The following is a 21836-nucleotide window of genomic DNA, read 5'->3' on the forward strand; positions in this document are numbered from 1 at the left end:
CCTCCTGCGGTGGAACCGGGCTGCCCAGCCCAGGCGTCTCCAAACTCAGCCCCAACTTGGCTGAACGGGGCCTCAAGAAGGCATCATCCCCCTCCCCATGCCAAGGCAGAACCAAATGCACCCAGCCCCTCCCACACAGGGGCTCCTCCAAGCCAGATAAACCCCCTCCCAGACAGGGACCCCCAGAGCCTGGTCCAGAACGGAGCTGCCCGGAGATGGACACTTCCCAAGGACCCAACCACACTCCCCCGGCTGTGGAGTCAGCCCTTAGCTGCCTGTCTGACCTCTGGCTCCTTCGTGCTCCTTGGCAGCGGCCAGTTACGGGGCTCTGTGGGGGGTCAGTTACCCCGGCTCAGGGGTCCCCATCCGGGACAGCGAGCGGCCAGCAGCAGGACCCAGGCCTGGCACCCTTGTCAGCTGGGCAGGGACAGGGCTGCGGGAGGATTCCCAGTTACTGACAGCTGCTGGAGGAAGAACTGAGCCAGGACACGCCCTTCCCCCGCCTGCCAAGCAGGGCAGTGCAGCCCGAACCTCAGGGTGAGCACACAGGCAGGGCAGGCCGGCGTGGGAACGCACAGCCCAAGGGGGGCTGTGCACCCCGACACTAACAGGCAAGCATGAAGCAGGATGAATGACACCCCACTGGAAGGGGAAGGGTGTTTTAAAGACTGGGCGGGCATGAATTGTTCTGGAGAGGGAAACTGAGGCAAGGTGCCTGCTGCATTGTGGGGACAAGGGCATTGTGGGGAGGGGGCGGGGGGATGGGAGTGCCTAGTGCATAGTTACCATAATACACCTAATACACAATGTATAGTACCTAGGGTTAAGGGTGCATGGAGCTACCATAATACACCTAATACACAATGTATAGTACCTAGGGTTATGGGTGCACAGAGCTACCATAATACACCTAATACACAATGTATAGTACCTAGGGTTATGGGTGCATGGAGCTACCATAATACACCTAATACACAATGTATAGTACCTAGGGTTATGGAGCTACCATAATACACCTAATACACAATGTATAGTACCTAGGGTTATGGAGCTACCATAATACACCTAATACACAATGTATAGTACCTAGGGTTATAGGTGCGTGGAGCTACCATAATACACAACGTACAGTGCCTAACACAGCAGGCTCCCGGGTCCTAAAGTTACCATGACACATCTAATAAATACGCATCCACTTTTTTAATATGTTTCATCTGTACAACACCAGGGAAGTTACACGTCAACAGCAGGGAACAGGGGTTCAATTTGATACACACACGCGCCCCCCCCACCTGGCCCCACGCCAGTCCCCACCCCCCTCCCGACCCAGCCCCAGCCTGTCCCAATGTCTCCTCCTGCCCGGGGGGAGGGAACAGAACACATTTCTGCTGCTGGGGGAAGAGAGACAGAGCCCTATTTTTAATAGTCATTTAACGGGTGGGGAGCCAGTGCCAGGCGTGAACACGGTGATGTAGCCCAGCTCTGCCCCTCGGGGGTTAGAAAATTATAGATCTATATATTTATATTTATGTATATAGCTGTGTGGTTAAAAAATAAAATGGGAGGGAAGGAGTCAGCAGGGGTGGACAGGGCCGATTTCTATCCGGAGGCCCCCACCCCCGTTTGCTGCCAGTCCTGGTTCTACATGTGGCCCATGGAAACACCCCGCTCCCTTTTTCCAGGGTGTGTATTTCACCAGGTGGCTCGCTGCCTCGGCCCAGAGAGATGGAAGAAGCTACAGAGGAGCAGGAGCCGTGGGACAAGGGGTGTCTCCAGGTTTCTGAGACAGATGGCAAAAGATACCATAATCCACTTCCCACTGCCACTGGGCGAGGCCTGACTCCCAGCCCTCCTTGCTCTAACCACCAGACCCTGCTTCCCTCCCAGAGCTGGGGAGAGAATCCAGGAGTCCTGCCTCCCAGTCCCCCTCCTACTAGGCCCCACAGAGCCAAGACAGAACCTAGAAGTGCTGGGTCCCAGTCCCCCCTGCTCTAACTACTAGGCTCTGCTCCCCCCTCCCAGAGCTGGGTAGAGGGCCCAGGAGGCAGGCAGACAGTGGAGTGAGTATAGGTAGAGACAGAAAGGGGGCTTGTGGGGCAGGAGGGTGTTAGAGGAATAATCTAGGTCAGTGGTTTTCCACCTTGTTTCGTCTGTGGGGTCCTAAACAGCCCTTTGGAAATCTTTGACATGGTCCGTGCACCCCCAAGGACCTGTGGTCCACAGGGAGAAAACTACTGAGACACACAGCTGGGTGGTGGGGACAGACAGACAGTCAGAGGGGTGGGTGTGTATGGGGTGAGAGAGACTGTGGGGACAGAGAGAAGGGATGTGTATGGGGAAGAAGGGACGGAGGGGCAGCCAGCTCCCCAGAACAGGGGCTATTTGCTGTCACTCCTGGTGTCTGGGGCCGTGGCAGGGACCCCGGGGCTGCTCCTCACTCAGTCAGTTCACGTTAAAACACCCCCCACACCTCAATGCCAACCCCCCGATCCAGCCCCGGGGACCTGTCTGCTCCTTGGGGGCTCATCATGCCAGCCCATCCCCCAGCAAATAACCCCGCCCCCGAGGGAACGTCCCCGTAGCAGAGCTAAGGTCTGAGCCCCACTGCGCTGGCCCCCGGGCTCCCGAGGGCCTGTCCCGTCATGCGGGGCTTGGCCAATCGCAGCACGGCCTGTTGGGTCCCTCCTGGGGCCTGGCCTCCGTCCCCTGGGCATGAGCCCCCAGCCCCAGGGAGCACCGCATGGGTGCGAGGCCGTGGTTCCTGTGGCAACAGGTCCCCATGGCGATGGGGGAGCCGGCCGGGGCCCACCTCAAGCAGGATTTCAGGTCCCAGCCCGCCGTGTGGGGAGGGAGCGGCCTGCCCCCAGCCTTCACTCCCACGCACGCCGCTGCTGTCCAGATGCCGGCCGGGGGGGGGGCCCTTCAGTGGGCACCGTGCCCTCCCCAGTCTGCCAGGATCCCAGCTTGCTCCAGTGGGCAGTCAGCCGCGAGACCCACCAATCTCCATCAATCCATGGGGGCGGCTGGGAGGGGTCTCAGCATCTGCCCAGCGGGGAGTCCATGGCCCCGCAGCGGGGGGGAGCCACGACTGGGTTCGTGGGGAGGGACGAAGCCCCCTTACAATGGGGCGGGGCCGAGATGTCCTCCAGTGAGGCCGGGCGCAGCCACCCAAGGGGCTGCCCAGTCCTCGGTTCCTTCATGGAAACTGGAGACCCACAAAGGGGATCTGCCCCATTGTGCCTGCCACCCTGGTGCATACGGGGCTGCCCCCCACCTGCCTCCTGCCCTGATGGTTACAGGGCACTAAGGCTAAGGAGTCTGCCCCCCAACCTGCCATCCCCTGGGGATACGGGGCACTAAGGGGATCCCCCAACCTGCCACCTCCCAGTGGTTATGTGGCACAGAGGGGTCTGCCCTCAAACTGCCACCCCCCCACTGTTTACATGGCACTAAGGGGTCTGCCCCCTAACCTGCCACTCCCGGGTAGATATAGGGCACTAAGGGGTCTGGCCCCCCAACCTGCCTCCCATCCCAGTGGTTCCATGGCACTAAGGAGTCTGCCCCCCAACCTGCCACCCCCCGGGTGGATACAGGGCACTGAGGGGTCTGTCCCCCAACCTGCCTCCCATCCCAGTGGATATGGGGCACTAAGGGGTCTGCCCCCAAACCTGCCACCCCCAGGTGTACACAGGGCACTAAGGGGTCTTCCCCCCAAACCTGCCACCCCTGGGTGGATACAGGGCACTAAGGGGTCTGCCCCCCAACTTGCCTCCCATCCCAGTGGTTCCATGGCACTAAGGGGTCTGCCCCCCAACCTGCCACCCCGGGGTGGATACAGGGCACTGAGGGGTCTGTCCCCCAACCTGCCTCCCATCCCAGTGGATATGGGGCACTAAGGGGTCTGCCCCCCAACCTGCCACCCCCCGGTGGATACGGGGCCCCACAGCATCTCCCCCGCCCCCACCCTAGGGGTCCTTGTGGCCCAGGGCGGCCAGGCGCTCCAGCTTGTGCAGGTGCCGGTGCTTCTTGAGGCCGTAGGTGTTGGCGAAGGCCTCGCCGCAGGTGCTGCACTTGAAGGGGCGCCCGCCCTGGTGGGTCTGCAGGTGCTTGCTGAAGTACTTGGGGTCCTTGAAGAGCTTGAGGCAGGCAGAGCAGCGCAGGTCGCGGCGGGCGTCGTGGGCCCGCTGGTGGCGCAGGATGGACGAGAGGTAGAAGAAGCTCTTGCCGCACAGGTCGCAGCGATACACCTTCTCGCCCAGGTGCACCCGCTGGTGCTCCAGCAGGTTGGAGCGGTAGCGGAAGGTTTTGCCGCAGGTTTGGCAGCGCTGGGGCCGGGCCACCACGTGCAGGCGCTGGTGCTCAGCCAGGCTGGAGGACTGGGCGAAGCGCTTGTTACACAGGGCGCACTTGTAGGCCCGCTCGCCCGTGTGCACCACCTTGTGCTGCCGCAGGTACCAGGAGCGCAGGAAGCCGCGCCCGCAGACCGAGCAGCGGTAGGGCCGCTCCTCCGTGTGGCAGCGCTGGTGGCGCATGAGCAGGGCCGCCTCCCAGAAGCGCTTGCCGCAGACCGAGCAGCTGAAGTGGCGCTTCTGCAGGTGGGTGCGGCGGTGGAGCAGCAGGTCGTAGGCCCCGGCGAAGCTGCGTCCGCACACGGTGCAGGCCAGCGTGCGCCGCACCAGGTGCACGTACTTGTGGGTCACCAGGGCCAGGAAGTGCTTGAAGCTCTGCCCGCAGATGCTGCAGGTGAACCGCTCCCCGCTGGGGATCATGGGGTGCTCCTCCAAGGAGCCCATCAGGGAGGCCAGCGCAGGGCCCACGCCGCCAGCCGGCGCCTCCCCAGGAAGCCCGTTCTCCAGGCAGCTGGCGGAGCCCGGGGGCGGGGCGGCCTCGGCGCAGGCCCCCTCTGGCAGTAGCCGCTCCGGCGCCGTCTGGTGCACCAGCTTGTGCCACATGAGGTTCTCGATGAAGCCGAAGCACTTGCCGCAGGCATCGCAGGCGTAGGGCTTGTCGGCCATGTGGGCCTCCTTGTGGCTCATGACGTGGAAGAGGTCGGGGAAGCGCTCGCCGCAGTCGGAGCAGCCATAGCTCAGCCCCTCGGGGGGCAGGGCGCCGGCCGGCCCCAGGGCGCAAGGCAGCTGCAGCCGATGGATCTGCTTGTGGCGGGTGAGGCTCTGCGGGTAGCCGAAGACCTTGCCACACAGCTCGCACTTGTAGGGCCGCTCCCGGGTGTGCACCACGTGGTGCTTGGTGAGGTGGAAGGACTCCCGGAAGCGCTTGCCGCAGACCGAGCACTGGTGCGGCTTCTCGCCCGTGTGGATGCGTTCGTGGCGCTTCAGCGTCTCCCGCCGGCCAAAGCCGCGCCCGCAGATGCCGCAGCAGAAGCTCTTGCCGGCCCCCAGCAGCAGCGGGTGGGGCCCCAGCAGCGCCGCGGTGCCGAAAGCTGCCGGGGCCGCCTTGGCCTCCCCGTCGCCGGTGGGGGCCTCGCTGGGGAGCAGGAAGGGCCCTGGGTAGGCGGCCGGGGCCGTGTCAGCAGCGGGGACGGGGGTGTCCTTGGGGGGGGCCCCCTCGTGGAGCTGGCGGTGGCGCAGCAGGCTTTGGGGCGCGGCGTAGGCCTTGCCGCACACGTCGCACTTGTAGTCGGGGCGGGGGCCGGCGTGGGAGGCCTGGTGTTTGAGCAGGTAGGCGGCGTCCCGGAACTCCTTGCCGCAGACCCCGCACGGCACCCGCAGCAGGGCCGAGTGGGTCTTGACGTGGCGCTTGAGGCTCTCACGCCGGTTGAAGGTCTTCTCGCAGACGGAGCAGCTGAAGGGCCGCTCGCCAGTGTGGATGATCTGGTGCTGGTGCAGGTGGCTCGGCTTCTTGAAGACCTTCCAACACAGGGAGCAGGTGAAGGGGCCGTCGGGCTGGGCTGGACTGGGGCTGCCTTCCCCAGCCGGCTCGGTGCCCGTGGCCACTGGCGGTGGGGGAGGCGGGGCGGCGGCGGCCGGGCCGGCCTCGGGCAGCTCCTTGTGGCAGCGCCGGTGGCGGATGAGGCTGGAGATGTGGTTGTAGGTCCGGCCGCAGGTGGAGCACTCGTAGGGCCGCTCGCCGGTGTGCACCAGCATGTGCTGTACCAGGTGGGAGGACTGCTTGAAGGACTTCTGGCACACGCCGCAGGGGAACCGCCGGTCGATGAAGTACTTCAGCCGCCGGAAGTAGTTCTTGTCGTCTTTGCCGGCTTGGCCGTCGGCCGGAGCCGGGGCGGCTGGAGCTGGAGCCGCGCCCACCCCCCGCTTGAGGCTCCCGAAGAGGTGCTGGTGCCCCGAGAGGTCCACGATGCCCCACTGGGGGGCGCCGAAAGCCCCCGCCCCGTCGAAGAGCGGCGGGGCGGCTGGCACGGCGGCGGTACTGTACTGCTGCGGAGGGGCGGTGCCCGGATCGGCTTTCTTGGGCTGAGCGGCGCCGGAGGCGGATGGGGCGGGGCCCTCGGCTTTGAAGTCCTTGGGCTTGGCTGGGGCGGGGCGGTCGAAGTGGGGGGCGCCGGCGGGTGGCGGGGGGTACTCGTAGGGGGGCTGGGGGCAGGGCAGCGAGGCCACGGCTTTGGCGTGCTCCTGGTTGTAGGCCTCCATGGGCTCGAAGCGCTGGTGGTTCAGGAACTCCAGGAAGTCAAAGGGGTAGCTCTGGAAGTGAACGCCCTCGTCGCTCGCATTCGCTTCCATCTCCTCCTGGGGGAGCCGCTGCCTGGGGGGGAGGAGCGGGGTCAGGCCTCCTGCCCCACTCACCCCTTGAGGTCCCCCACGCACGCCGCACGCGTGAGACCCATTCATACCGGCCTCGGGTGTGGGATGCAGGGGCTGGGGGCAAGGGGACTCCCCCACCCGGTGCTGGGTTGTGGCCCCTCAGGGGTAGGGTGGGGGGGCTGGTTATTAGGGATCCATAGGGGAGAGGTGGGCAGGGGGATGGGGGCTGGGGGGGTCACTCATCTTTCTCACAAGGGTGGGGGGAGGTTGTGGGATGAGGGGACTGGGGGGGGTAACAGGCCTTCTTGGTGCAGCTGGGGTGCAGTGGCGTGTGGGAGGAGGTGAGTGTATGGGGCTACCCTGGGGGCAGGGAGCATGTACAGAGAATAGAAAAGTATTTTGGGGGGGGGGGATCACTGACCTCTAGGGGTGTGTGTGACACACAGGAGTGTCTGTGGGGAAGGGGTATGGGGCACATACAGGGGGCGGGACGGGGGGTGCAGGGTGCACACGGGGGAGCTGGTGGGGGAGGGGCAGGAAGTGCAGGGGACCCACGGGGGAGGGGCACGGGGGGCTGTGGGGGAGGGGAGGCAGGGGACACACGGGGGACAGTGGGGGAGGGGTGCGTGGGGCTCTATGGGACGCGAACACGGGCGGGGGGGTCGCTCACCTCGGGGGGCCCCAGCTCCGAGCGGGGGGGGGGGGCCCAGGGGGCGCTGGGGGCCGGGGCTGGATCCCAGCTCGGACAGGCCCGGCCGGAAGCGCCGCCCCCACCGGAGACGGAACCGCCCCCCCCCCCCCAAGCCCGGCCCCACCTCTCTGGGGCCGCCCCACTTCCGCCGCCGCCGCCGGGTCCTAGCGTGGGTCGGGCCGAGCGCGCCCCGGAGACGGAACCCGGTGTCTGGCCCCTCCCCCTCCGGCCCGTCTAGAATCCAGCGTCCGGTTCCCACCCCTCCCCCCCGCTAGAACCCGGGAGTCCGGCCCCTCCCCTCCCGAATAGAACCCGGGAGTCCGGCCCCTCCCCCTCCCGAATAGAACCCGGGAGTCCGGCCCCTCCCCTCCCGAATAGAACCCGGGAGTCCGGCCCCTCCCCCTCCCGAATAGAACCCGGCTAGAACCCGGGAGTCCGGCCCCTCCCCCTTCCGAATAGAACCCGGCTAGAACCCGGGAGTCCGGCCCCTCCCCCTCCCGAATAGAACCCGGCTAGAACCCGGGAGTCCGGCCCCTCCCCCTCCCCGAATAGAACCCGGCTAGAACCCGGGAGTCCAGCCCCTCCCCCTCCCCGAATAGAACCCGGGAGTCCGGCCCCTCCCCTCCCCGAATAGAACCCGGCTAGAACCCGGGAGTCTGGTCCCTCCCCTCCCCGAATAGAACCCAGCTAGAACCCGGGAGTCCGGCCCCTCCCCTCCCCGAATAGAACCCGGCTAGAACCCGGGAGTCCGGCCCCTCCCCCTCCCCGAATAGAACCCGGCTAGAACCCGGGAGTCCGGCCCCTCCCCCTCCCCGAATAGAACCCGGGAGTCCAGCCCCTCCCCCTCCCCGAATAGAACCCGGGAGTCCGGCCCCTCCCCTCCCCGAATAGAACCCGGCTAGAACCCGGGAGTCCGGCCCCTCCCCTCCCGAATAGAACCCGGGAGTCCAGCCCCTCCCCCTCCCCGAATAGAACCCGGGAGTCCGGCCCCTCCCCCTCCCGAATAGAACCCGGCTAGAACCCGGGAGTCCAGCCCCTCCCCCTCCCCGAATAGAACCCGGGAGTCCGGCCCCTCCCCCTCCCGAATAGAACCCGGCTAGAACCCGGGAGTCCAGCCCCTCCCCCTCCCGAATAGAACTCGGAAGTCCGGCCCCTCCCCCTCCCGAATAGAACCTGGCTAGAACCCGGGAGTCCGGCCCCTCCCCTCCGCGCTGCTCGCTGGACCCTTCTCCCAAAGCTGGGGAGAGACCCCAGGCGTCCTGGCTCCCAGCCCCCACCCTGCTCCCAAAGCCCAGAGAGACCCTATTGACTTCTTTGTCCCCCCACACCAGGCTGCCCCCCAACCTGCCCTCCCCGGCCTGGGTTTCAGTGGGTGCCCCCCATAGCAAAAGCCACCTTTCCCTGGAGGGTATGGGGCTGGGATGTTGGGGGTCCCTGGTCTGGCTGGGCTAAAACGGCCCCCATGGTGGAATGGGGAAATGCCCTTTTTTGGGCAGCCAAAGTTTCCCTATTTTTTGATGACTGGCAGTGGGAAGGGGGAACAAAGTTTTATAGTCCAGTTTGATGGGAGTGTTTCAGGGGGCTGTTTGATTTTGTGGGGGGTGTTTCAGAAGTAAGAGCTTTCCCAATATTTTTAAATAGTCCAAATGCATTTGCCAGTTCTTCCCCACACCAAATGCAAACCCAGCCCAAAGCAGGCATATGTGCGGGCTTGTCCGACCTTTGGTTTTCTTTGTTCATCATTTCAATGGTTAACAGCAATGTTTATTTTTAAACATTTTGTCTTTCTGTTTTCAGGGCAGTGCAGAATGCTGTGGGCAGGGCTGACAAGGGCAGGGCCGGACGAGAAATATTTAATGGCAGGAGCTGCTGAGATGCCCAACATTATAAACTTTATAACCAGCAAACCACAAATTGTCAATGTCACATGGCCAAATATACAAAGCAAAGACCCTTAAGTCAGCCACTAGGAAATCAAGCGGCATTTTGCCTGTTTTGCCTGTCTCATCAAAATGTTTGTGTGGTGCAATGAAATCGATCATTATTGACAATGTCCCACAATAAGGGTACGTCTAGACTACAGGCTTCTGTCGACAGAAGTTTTGTCGACAGATACTGTCGACAAAACTTCTGTCGACAAAGAGCGTCTAGACTACATTGAGTTCTGTCGACAAAGCAAGCTGCTTTGTCGACATGGTAGTGTAGACGCAAAGGACAGTTTACATGCAATAACACCTTCTGTCGACAGAAACTCTGTCGACAGAAGGTGTTATGCCTCGTAAAATGAGGTTTACCAGCGTCGACAAAACTGCTGAGTTCTGTCGACGTTATGTCGACAGAACTCAGCGGTAGTGTAGACGCAGGTATAGTTTTGTCGACAAAAGTCCACTTTTGTCGACAAAACTCTGTAGTCTAGACATACCCTTAATGTCTTCCTTCCAAGCCTATGTAAGAATATGGTAAGGGCTTTTTTCTGTCTGTCTTATCTATCCCCACCCACCTATCTATCTATCTATGTTTTTTGGTGACAAATCTGAGGAACTGTCCCAGACTGATGTATCATGTATTGTTAGATGCGGTTTTGGAACAAATTGCTAAACGAAACGGTAATAAGTCACCTGGCCCAGATGGCATTCACTCAAGAGTTTGAAAGGAGCTCCCATAGGAAATTGCAAACCCACTAACTGGGGTATGTAATCTGTCACTTAAGTCAGCATCTGTACCAGATGTCCGGAGGACAACTAATGTGACACCAGAAAAGCTCTTGAGGTGATCTTAGCAAATGCAGGCCGGAAAGTCTACCTTCAGTGCCAGGCAAATTAGCTGAAACTAAAGGACAGAATAGTCAGACGCCCAGATGAACATGATTTAAGAACACAAGAAAGGCCACACTGGGTCAGACCAAAGGTCCATCTAGCTCAGTATCCTGTCTGCCGACAGCAGCCAATACCAGATGCCCCAGAGGAAGTGAACAGAACAGGAGATCTTCAAGCAATCCCTCCCCTGTTGCCTATTCCCAGCATCTGACAGGCTAGGGACGCCATCCCTATCCATCCTGGCTAATAGCCATGACGGACCTAACCTTCATGAATGTATCTAGTTCTTTCTTGAACCCTGTTAAAGTCCTGGTCTTCACAACATCCTCTGGCAAGGAGTTCCACAGGTTAACTGTGCTGTGAGAGGAAAAACTTCCTTTTGTTTGTTTTAAACCTGCTACCTATTCATTTCATTTGGTGGCCCCTAGTTCGTATATTATGTGAACAAGTAAATAACTTTTCCTTATTCACTTTTTCCACACCTGTCATGATTTTATAGACCTCAGTCATATCCCCCTTACTCTCCTCTTTTCTAAGATGAAAAGTCCCAGTCTTTTTAATCTCTCTTCATATGGGACCTGTTCCAAACTCCTAATCATTTTTGTTTCCCTTTTCTGAACCTTTTCCAAAGCCAAGAGATCTTTTTTGAGATGAGGTGACCACATCTGTACTCAGTATTCAAGATGTGGGCGTTCCATGGTTTTATAGAGAGACAGTAAGATATTCTCTGTCTTATTCTCTATCCCGTTTTTAATGCTTTTTTGACTGCTGCTGCAGGCTGAATGGATGTTTTCAGAGAACTATCCACTGTTTTCAGTGACTCCAAGATCTCTCTCGCGCGTATTTGTAGCCAAATTTGTCCCCATCATACTGTATGTATAGTTGGGATTATTTTTTCTAATGTGCATTACTTTACATTTACCAACATTACATTTTCATTTGCCATTTTGTAGCCCAATCACTTAGTTGGGTGAGATCTTTTTGAAGCTCTTCACAGTCTGCGTTGGTCTATCTTGAGCAGTTTGGTATCATCTGCAAATTTTGCCACTTCACTGTTTACCCCTTTCTCTAGATCAGTGGTCACCAACCAGTCGATCGGGATCGACTGGTAGATCTCGGAGCCTCAGACAGGTGATCCTGACAGGTTTGGCCAAGAGGTTATCAATCCCAGCACTTCAGCTGCCCTTCCCCTCCCTCAATTGTTGCACATCTCCTGCCCTTTGCCTTGGAGCTGTCTCCTCAGGAGACTCTGCTTTCTGAGCAGGGCAGGGGAGGAAGAAGAGGGGGCACTGATGTCAAGGTGCCCCCTCCCACCCTGTATCCTATCTCCACAGAGCAGAGAGGGGGCACAACAGGACTTGGGATGGAGTTTTCTGGCTGCTTTTGGGAGTAGTGCAGGGCCAGGACGGGTAAGCCTGCTCCACTATGCCACCACCCAAGAGCCACCTGAGGTAAGCGGTGCCCAGCTGGTGCCCACATCCCGAAACCCTACTCCAGTCATGAACTCCATCCTGCACCCCAAGTCCCTGCCCAGCTCCGAGCACCCCTGCATCCAAACACCCTCCCACAGCCCTGCACCTAGAACCCCCTCAGACATCCCAACTGCCTGCCCCAGGCTCAGCTCAGAGCCCCTCATGCCCCATATTCCTTAATCCAAGACCAGAGCCTGCACCCCAACCCTGTGCCCCAGACTGGTGAACGTGAGGAAGGGTACAGGAGGGAGGGAGAGAGGGAGGATGGAATGAGCAGGAGAGGGGACCTCACAGGAGCACAAAGGAGGCGGGGCAAAGGTATTTCGGTATGAGGTAGATCCTGGATTGCATTTAAACTCAAAAAGTGATCTCGTGCTTAGAAAGGTTGGAGACCCCTGCTCTAGATCATTTATAAATAAGCTGAACAGGATTGGTCCCAAGTCAGACCCTTGGGGGACAGCACTAGTTACCCCTCTCCATTCTGAAAATTTACCATTTATTCCTACCCTTTGTTTCTTGTCTTTTAACCAGTTTTCAATCCATGAGAGGATCTTCCCCCTCATCCCATGACAACTTACTTTACTTAAGAACCTTTGGTGCGGGACCTTGTCGAAGGCTTTCTGGAAATCTAAGTATACTGTATCCACTGGATCCCCCTTGTCCACATGTTTGTTGACCCTCTCAAAGAACTCTAGTAAATTAATAAGGCAGGATTTACCTTTACAGAAACCATGTTGACTTTTCCCCCAACAAATTACATTCATCTACGTGTCTGAGAATTTTATTCTTCACTTTAGTTTCAACTAATTTGCCCGGTAGTGACATTAGCCTTACCGGTCTGTAATTGCCAGGATCGCCTCTAGAGCCCTTTTAAAATATTGATGTCACATAAGCTATCTTCCAGTCATTAGGTATGGAAGCTGACTTAAAGGATAGGTTACAAAATACAGTTCATAGTTCCGATTTGTTGGGGGAAAGTCACACAGCTTTTGTAATCAAGTCTTATCAATCTACCTCAATTCTTTGAGGGGGTCTTATGGACAAGGGAGATCCAGTGGCTACAATGTAGTTGGACTGTCAGCTTTTAACAAGGTCCCTTAACAAAGGCTTTTTAGCAAACTAAGCAGTCGTGGGGTTCCCTCATGGATCAGTAGTTGGTTACAAGACAGGAGACAAAGGGTAGGAATAAATGGTCAGTTTTCAGAATGGAGAGAGGTAACTAGTGGTGTCTCCCAGGGGTCTGTCCGGGGACCAATCCCATTCAAGACATTCATAAACAATCTGGAAAACAGGGTAAACGTTGAGGCAGCAAAATTGGCAGATACAAAACTCAAGATCAGGCTGCACAGAGTGACAGGAAATCAGCGTTGATTACAGCCACTTCCCAACTTACAAACACACCGACTTATGACCATCCGTACTTACAACCAACCTCCCATTAACCCCATTATAATATTTTCGAGTTGAGAACCATGGGCAGTGCGTTTAAGGGTATTTCCGACATACGACCAAATCGAGTTACGACCTGGTGTTCAGAATGTAACCCGTTCGTAAGGCAGGCCTGTATTGCAAAGTGGTGCACGTCGGAAACCATACGTACAAAATGCTGGCGTCTAAATGAGCTGGTACCACCCAGGAGAGAGATCTTGGCGTCAGCATGGCTGGTTCTCTGAAAACGTCTGCTCAAAGGGCAGTGACCATCCCCAAAAGCTCTGAGGGATTAGGAAAGGGACAGAGAATAAGACAGGAAATAGCCCCAGGCCACTAAATGTGCCCACAGGCAGTTGGGGTCTCTGCAGTTCAAAGGAGATGTGTGGGCATCGGGAAAGGTGCAGAGAAGGACAACCGAAACGGTACGGGGTGGAGAGCCGCTTTCCCAGGAGAGATTAATAAGGCTGGGACTGTTCTGCATGAAGAGAGACCCCGAAGGGGGAATATGATCAAGGAAAGCTGCACTGGAGCCAGACTCCTAGCTATCACTTCCACTTCCTCGGCAGTAGCCAGAGCTAAGGGCCCTTTCAATCGCCCCCCCCCCTGTGCATGCCCTGCAACCAAGTGGCACTGAAGGGCTGACTGGGGGAAGCTAGCTCCCAGCCCCGCCCCTTCTTCCGGAGGCCCCGCCCCAGCTGCCCCCAGGGCCCAGTGAAGATTCTTGTCAGCGTGGGATACGAACAGATTCGTCCCGTCCATAGGACGGCTGGGGCAGCTACCCACTTTGCAAGGCTCCTCAGCTGACCTATGGATGGGGCCCCCGTGGCTGGAGAATTACTGGGGGACACAGCACCAGGGGTTCGACACCCCCCCCTCCGCATTCACCCACTGGAGCCATGGAAACCAGAGCAACCCAGCATCCTGTTCCACACTCCTGCCATCCTCTGACCCTGGCCTGCCCCGCTCCCCGGAGCTGTGCTGGGTTTGGGGGAGCAGTGGGGAGCGGGTTGGGGTGCTCCAGCTGCTGCTGCAGTGAGGGGGGGTGCCCCATGCCCGGCTCCCCTGCTAATCCCTAGCTGGGGGGGGCTTCGGGAAAGGGGGGCAAAGTGGGTGTGAGAGGAGGTGGAAAGAGGCGGGGTGGGCGTGGGGCATGAGGAGGGTTGCCCGGCCCCCACTGGCAATGGCCGTGGATAGAAGGGGCCGATAGAGGGTTATAAAATAGTGCCTGGAGTAGAGAACATGGGTAAAGAAGTGTTGTTTATCCCTTCACATAACACACAAAGCAAAGGCCACCCCATGAGATTCACAAGCAGCCGGTTTAAAACAAACCTAAGCAAGTCTGGCTTCACCAGATGCACGGTTAGCCAGTGGCACTCACAGTCAGCAGGGCAGGCGGGCAAAAGTACAACTGGACTCAGGAAAGAATGAGCGAAGTTCCTGGCCGGCAGGTCCATCAATGGCCATTAGCCAGGTTGGTTAGGGACGCGGCTCCGTGCTCTGGCTGTCCCTAGACACGAGAAGTCGTTCTTCCCCTCTATTCTGCGCTGATTTGGCCTCAGTTGGAGGATTGTGTCCAGTTCTGGGCACCACATTTCAAGAAAGATGTGGAGAAATTGGAGAAGGTCCAGAGAAGAGCAACGAGAATGATGAAAGGTCTAGAGAACACGAGCTATGAGGGAAGGCTGAAGGAATTGGGTTTGTTTAGTTTAGAAAAGAGAAGCTTGAGAGGGGACATGAGAGCGGTTTTCAGGTATCTAAAAGGGTGTCACAAGGAGGAGGGGGGAAAATTGTTCTTCCTGGCCTCAGGATAGAACAAGAAGCAATGGGCTTAAACTGCAGAAAGGGAGGTTTAGGTTTGAAAAAGTTCCTGTCAGGGTGGTTAAACACTGGAATAAGTTGCCTCCGGAGGTTGTGGAATCTCCCTCTCTGGAGATATTTAAGAGTAGGTTAGATAAATGTCTATCAGGGATGGTCTAAACCAGGGTGTCCCAACCTATGGGTTGGGACCCAAATATGTGCAGCTTGCGAACAGGAGCAGCTAACAGGGAGTTTGGAGAGGGAGTTCTCCAGATAAAAGAGGAGTAAATACGGGACCCTTGTGGTAAGTGGCTGTCTGGAGTGTGTGTTTGTGTGTGGGCGGGGGGGGGCGGATTGCTGTGTGCTGAGCTTGTGTTTGTCTGTTTGGTTTGTCTGTTAGTTTGTTTGAAGGAGCTTCTAAAAGGTTTGAAATCTAGAAGCCTCTGTTAATTGGCTGAGCCTCAGTCACGGGGAGGGGCTACCAGAGCTATATAAGCCTGTGACTCAGCGACCAGGGAGCTTGCGAACAGGAGCAGCTAACAGGGAGTTTGGAGAGGGAGGTTGGAGGGTGCTAGTGACTTCTGACCTTCTCTAAACATAACTTTTATAATCTATATTCCAGACATTTAATAGGAAGCCCAGTTTAGACTTAAACTTATTCATAAGAAAAATGGAGACAGAAGCCCAGCAGCAGAGTGGGGGCTATCCTGTTTATTGTGTCGAGTGTAACACGTATGATTACCTGCCCTGTGGGTGGGTGGCGTATGTGTGCACCCATTGCAAGGAGCTCCTGGCCCTCAGAGACCGAGTTCGGGCTTTGGAGGCCAGGGTGGCTGAACTGGAGGAGCTAAGGGAGGTAGAGAGATATGTTGATGAGACTTTCCGGGACACTGTAGTACTGTCCCACCTCCAGTCTGAGAGCCCCAGTGCTCTTAAAGAGGATGAAAGTCTCAAGGGAACAGAGCATTCAATGGGAACAGAGGGAAACCATCCCGTAGATGGGACCCTACTTCCAGAGGATGTTGCGGTATCCTCTCGCACTGAGGATACCTCTGAGGGGGAGGGAATGCCAGTTGTTTAGAGAGGCTACCAAAATAAAGAACTCTATAATAATGGGGGACTTTAATTATCCCCATATTGACTGGATACATGTCACCTCAGGAAGAGAAGCAGAGATAAAATTTCTCAATGGCTTTAATGACTGCTCCTTGGAGCAGCTGGTGCAGGAACCCACAAGGGGAGAGGCAATTCTCGATTTAGTCCTGAGTGGAGTGCAGGATCAGGTCCAGGAGATAACCATTGCAGGACCGCTTGGGAATAGTGACCATAATATAATAACATTTAACATTCCTGTGGTGGGAAGAACACCTCAGCAGTCCAGCACCCTGGCATTTAATTTCAAAAAGGGGAATTACACAAAAATGAGGAGGTTAGTTAAACGGAAATTAAAAGGCACAATGACTAGAGCCAAATCCCTGCAAGCTGCATGGAAACTCTTTAAAGACACCATAATAGAGGCCCAACTTAAATGTATATCCCAAATTAAAAAACATAGCAAGAGACCTAAAAAAGAGTCACCGTGGCTTAACCACCATGTAAAAGAGGCAGTGAGGGACAAAAAGGCATCTTTTAAGAAGTGGAAGTCCAATTCTAGTGAGATAAATAGAAAGGAACATAAACACTGTAAAATCAAGTGTAAAACTGTAATAAGAAAAGCAAAAAAAGATTTTGAGGAACAGCTAGCCAAAAACTCAAAAAGAAATAACAAAATGATTTTTTAAGTACATTAGAAGCAGGAAGCCTGCTAAAAAACCTGTGGGTCCCCTAGACGATCGAGATATAAAAGGAGCAATCAAGGACGATAAAGCCATTGCGGAGAAACTAAATGATTTCTTTGCTTCAGTCTTCACAGCTGAGGATGTTGGGGAGATTCCCAAATCTGCACCATCCTTTGTGGGTGATGAATCTGAGGAACTGTCCCGGACTGAAGTGTCATTAGAAGAGGTTTTGGAACAAATAGAAAAACTTAATGTTAACAAATCTCCGGGACCGGATGGCATTCATCCAAGGATTCTAAAAGAACTCAAATGGGAAATTGCTGAGCTATTATCTGTGGTTTGTAACCCATCCTTTAAATCGGCTTCCGTACCTAATGACTGGAAGGTAGCCAACGTGACACCAATATTTAAAAAGGGCTCTACAAATGATCCTGGCAATTACAGACCGGTAAGTCTAACTTCAGTACTGGGCAAATTAGTCGAAACAATAGTAAAGAATAAAATTGTGAGGCATGTAGAAGAACATAATTTGTTGGACAAAAGTCAACATGGTTTCTGTAAAGGGAAATCATGTCTTACTAATCTATTAGAGTTCTTTGAAGGGGTTAACAAACATGCAAACAAGGGGGATCCAGTAGATATAGTACACTTAGATTTTCAGAAAACCTTTGACAAGGTCCCTCACCAAAGGCTCTTGTGTAAATTACACGGCCATGGGATAAGAGGGAAGGTCCTTTCTTGGATTGAGAACTGGCTAAAAGACAGGAAACAAAGGGTAGGAATAAATGGTAAATTTTCAGATTGGAGAGGGGTAACTAGTGGTGTCCCCGAAGGGTCAGTCCTGGGACGAATCCTTTTCAACTTATTCATAAATGATCTGGAGAAAGGGGTAAGCAGTGAGGTGGTAAAGTTTGCGGATGATACCAAACTGTTTAGGATAGTCAAGACAGAAGCAGACTGTGAGGGACTCCAACAAGATCTCACCAAACTGAGTGATTGGGCAACAAAATGGCAAATGAAATTTAATGTGGATAAGTGTAAAGTAATGCACATCGGGAAAAATAACCCCAACTATACGTACAGTACGATGGGGGCTAATTTGGCTACGACAAATCAGGAAAGAGATCTTGGAGTTATCGTGGACAGTTCTCTGAAAACTTCCACACAGTGTGCAGAGGCGGTCAAAAAGGCAAATAGGATTCTAGGAATTATTAGGAAAGGGATAGAAAAAAAGACACAGAATATCTTATTGCCCCCGTATAAAACTATGGTACGCCCACATCTTGAATACTGTGTACAGATGTGGTCTCCTCACCTCAAAAAAGATATTTTGGCCTTGGAAAGGGTTCAGAAAAGGGCAACTAAAATGATTAGGGGTTTGGAACGGGTCCCATATGAAGAGAGGTTAAAGCGACTGGGACTTTTCAGTTTAGAAAAGAGGAGACTGAGGGGGGATATGATAGAGGTCTATAAAATCATGAGTGGTGTGGAGAGGGCGGATAAAGAAAAGTTATTTATTAGTTCCCATAATAGAAGAACTAGAGGACACCTGCCTAGAGCAGGGGGCTGAACTTGATGACCTTCTGAGGTCTCTTCCAGTTCTATGATTCTATGATTCTAAATGAAATGAATGGGTATCAGGTTTAAAACTAATAAGAGAAAGTTCTTCTTCACACAGCGTGTAGTCAACCTGTGGAACTCCTTGCCAGAGGAGGCTGTGAAGGCTAGGACTATAACAGAATTTAAAGAGAAGCTAGATAATTTCATGGAGGTTAGGTCCATAAAAGGCTATTAACCAAGCGATAGAAGTGGTGTCCCTGGCCTCTGTTTGTCAGAGGCTGGAGAGGGATGGCAGGAGACAAATCGCTTGATCATTGTCTTCAGTCCACCCTTTCTGGGGCACCTGGTACTGGCCACTGTTGGCAGACAGGCTACTGGGCTAGATGGACCTTTGGTCTGACCCAGTACGGCCGTTCTTCTGTTCTTATGGGTCGCCATTACATTTCAAAAGGGTCACCAGGTGTCTCCTCGGTGGCTCTTAAGGAGCCATTCACACATTTTTGGAATCGCCCTGGGTCACCAAGTCTTCCTGAATTGTCAAAATGGGTCCCCATCTGGAAAAGATTGGGAACCACTAGTCTAGCCAGTACTGGGTCCTGCCATGAGGGCAGGGGACTGGACTCGATGACCTCTCGAGGTCCCTTCCAGTCCTAGTGTTCTATGATTCTAAACCGCTGGCTGGGCTTGGAGGATGGGTCATTTGCCAGCTGCCCGGTTCTGTACAGTCCCTCCGAAGCCCCCGGCCCCAGCCACCATCAGACAACAGGCTTCTGGACTCGAGGTAACACAAACGTTTATTTTAAAATCGTCTTATGTCAAAAAGATTCTCGTCCCAGATTTATCCAAAAAATGTATCCAAAAGATTTATGCAAAGCCCGCCCCTAGCACCAACAGAAAATGAAAAATGCAGATGTTTTTGTTGGTCTGGTTTTCAAACTGGACCTATTTCCCACTCCCCACATTTTTTTTTCACGAATTTTCTTCTAAAAGCAAACATAAATGTGAATGTTTTTTAAAATGAGATCGTTACACCTTGTTTAAAAATGTTGGAGAAACTGAAATGCCATGCACCCAAAGTGACCAACCCAAAGTGGCAATGAAAGGAAACGGGAAAAAAATCAGTAAAAACCTTGAAGAGATTTTTTTTTACCTAAAAAAATCTTGTAATTGTAAAAAAAGTATAAATTTTGCAAATTTGATTTTTAAGTAGAATTTGTTTTGGGAGGGGAGGAGCAAAGGCCACCAAGTGACAAAAATGAGCAATCCAATGTGGCAATGTAGAGAAAAAAAACCCAACGAACAAAGGCCTTGTGTTGATTTTAATTTAAAATTTTATCTTGTTTTGAAAGTAGGGTTCTCTAATAGCAAATAATTGTCTTATAAATGATGAATAAATGTCACAGAGATTTAATTGATTAAATTCAGACGGCCAATTGAGGCAAATATAACAACCGGAAACTGATTGTTTTTAAAAATTGGCTTGATTCTTTACCAAAAACTGCAATTTTGGAAAATACAAATTTGATGGGGGTTTTTAAATTATCTTTGATATTTTTGGACAGCTGCCTCGCTGGGACCACACAGGCCAACCTGAACTGACAATGGGAACAAATAAATAAATAAACAGCCCCACCCTGAACAGATTTTATGTGTCAGCAATTTTTCATTTGCAAAAATTGTCATTTTTACATGGAAAAGAAAATTTATCTGAACTTTTGGCAACTTGACAGAGCATCCTAAAGAAGCAATGGCCTGGAAGCAATATTAATTATTATTGTATCGTGCCAGTAGTTTGCAAAAGCTCTTCACAAAAGAGAGAATTTGAAAGGAGAGACTGAGGATATGTCTACACTACAGAATTTTTTCGGAACAACAGGCGTTTTTCCACAAAAAAAAATCAATTACATCCACACTGCAATCGCATTCTTCCGAAAGAAAATCGAAAGAACAGAGGGGTTTTCCGACATTGGTAATACTTTTGGAAAAAGGCGTGGGTGGATGGGGAAAAGGGACTTCTTTCGAAAGAACGGAAAAGAGGAAAAAGCACAGGTGCCCTGGTAGCCACTCTGTCCATAATAATCACAGCTTACATGCGAGAGAGCATCCATTCAGTGTGGACGCTATCTTTCAAAAAAAGCAGATCACTTTTTCGATGCGCTTTTGCAGTGTGGACGCTATTTCAGAAGACGTTTCTCCAGAAGATCTCTTCCGAAAAAGCATCTTCCGAAAGAAGCAGTCTAGACATAGCCTGAGGCACGACGGAACTCAGAATCCCCGCATCCCAGCGCAGTGCTGTACCCCTTAGGTCAGACTGCTCTGAAGAGAGAAAGATGTCAGCATGGGGGTTGACTTATGGGCTGGATCTTAGAGCTTTCACTTCTGTTTCAGAATTATAGTACTTCTGTGTTCTGATCTGCTGGGGTTATAATGCCCTGTCTTTAGAAAAGGGAACAAAATCTAACTTTAATTAAAATATTGAATTTAATTTTGAATGGTATTTACTTTACAATATTTTAAATATTTTACCTTAGTTTACTTTACAATTTTGAAATTTTCAGTGTTTTATTTTCCCTTTTATTTTGTATATAAATTGTTACACATTTAAATCTTATTTTTCGTGCGTGATTTAATTTTAATTCAAAACTATTACAATTTTAAATCGTCTTTGCTTGTCCTTTTCATTTTATTTTTTAAATTATTCAAAATCTTATTTTAATTTGCAAGATTTATTTTTAAATGTATTAACATCTTAAGTCTGATTTTTTTATTTTGACATTTATTTTGGTTTTATTTTATTCCTTTAATTGACTTTATAGCTATTAAAAGGTTAAACTTTCTATCGTGTTTCATTTGAATGTTGTGTCTAGTCTAAATAGTTAAAACATTAACATTTCAAATCTAAATTTGATTTTTGTTAAATTTTATTGTACTGGTAAATAATTAATGCTTTATTTTAATGTACATATTGATTTAAAGGGGATTTTCGTTTGTTAGAACCTTAATTCTGTCTGAAAGAAAGGTTGTTTTTTTGTTTTTGTTTTTTGTTTTTGTTCTGGGAAGCTCCTTAGTTCATTGAATTGTTTCTTCCCATAAATCCAACATCACAAAATTTTTGGGTTGGGAATTTCCTCACTTTTCGCTCTCTCCCTGTGTGTGTGTGGGGGGGGAGGGGGCGGGAGGCGCCTATCTACCATGTGTGATGAGTTAGCTAAGATCTCAGCCCTGCCCAGGGGTATGGGTCTCTTTCAGCCATTCCTGGGGCTTCCAGTGCCCCCCAACTGAATCTAACTAGGGGCTGGTTTCTGGTTCTGCTTCACACCTGGTGCATTTCTAGAAGTGGGGCTACAGCTGGAAGAAGACTCCCCCACCCCGGTCCACACAGCACCCCTCCCCCCACTGTGCCTGACTGCATATCCCTCCCCAATGAACCACCATTCCCCTGCCTTCTCTTATTACTCCTCCCTGCCCCTACCCTGTAGCAAATCCACAGTCCCCTCTACCCCGGTATCCTGCCCCCCCCCAAATGTGCACCCCCCCTCCTGTATCCCCTAAAAGGAGTTCGCAGACGGCCA

General features: G+C 53.3%; 1 protein-coding gene across 3 annotated transcripts; it reads right to left on the reverse strand.

Annotated features, from left to right (window-relative positions):
• Window positions 1-1162: 1162 nt before the first annotated feature.
• ZNF865 (zinc finger protein 865) lies at window positions 1163-7660 on the reverse strand. Of its 3 annotated transcripts, none has more exons than XM_075915168.2 (2): window positions 7535-7660; window positions 1163-6720 (listed from the first exon to the last, which is right to left on the reverse strand). In XM_075915168.2, the coding sequence occupies exon 2, from the start codon at window positions 6696-6698 to the stop codon at window positions 3966-3968; it is 2733 nt and encodes a 910-aa protein (XP_075771283.2). In that variant the 5' UTR covers window positions 6699-6720; window positions 7535-7660; the 3' UTR covers window positions 1163-3965. The 3 variants fall into 3 exon arrangements, with proteins under 3 accessions (XP_075771283.2, XP_075771284.2, XP_075771282.2); XM_075915169.2 differs by lacking the exon at window positions 7535-7660 and adding an exon at window positions 7390-7499 and having other exon boundaries at window positions 1163-6716; XM_075915167.2 differs by having other exon boundaries at window positions 1164-6720; window positions 7390-7536.
• Between the last annotated feature and the right edge of the window lie 14176 nt (window positions 7661-21836).

This window comes from Pelodiscus sinensis, chromosome 18 (assembly GCF_052426305.1).
Source record: "Pelodiscus sinensis isolate ZL-2025 chromosome 18, ASM5242630v1, whole genome shotgun sequence".
NCBI lineage: Eukaryota > Metazoa > Chordata > Testudines > Trionychidae > Pelodiscus > Pelodiscus sinensis.

Coding starts and splice junctions, on each gene's coding strand:
- ZNF865 (XM_075915168.2), bottom strand. CDS start 6,698: ATGGAAGCGAATGCGAGCGACGAGGGCGTTCACTTCCAGAGCTACCCC.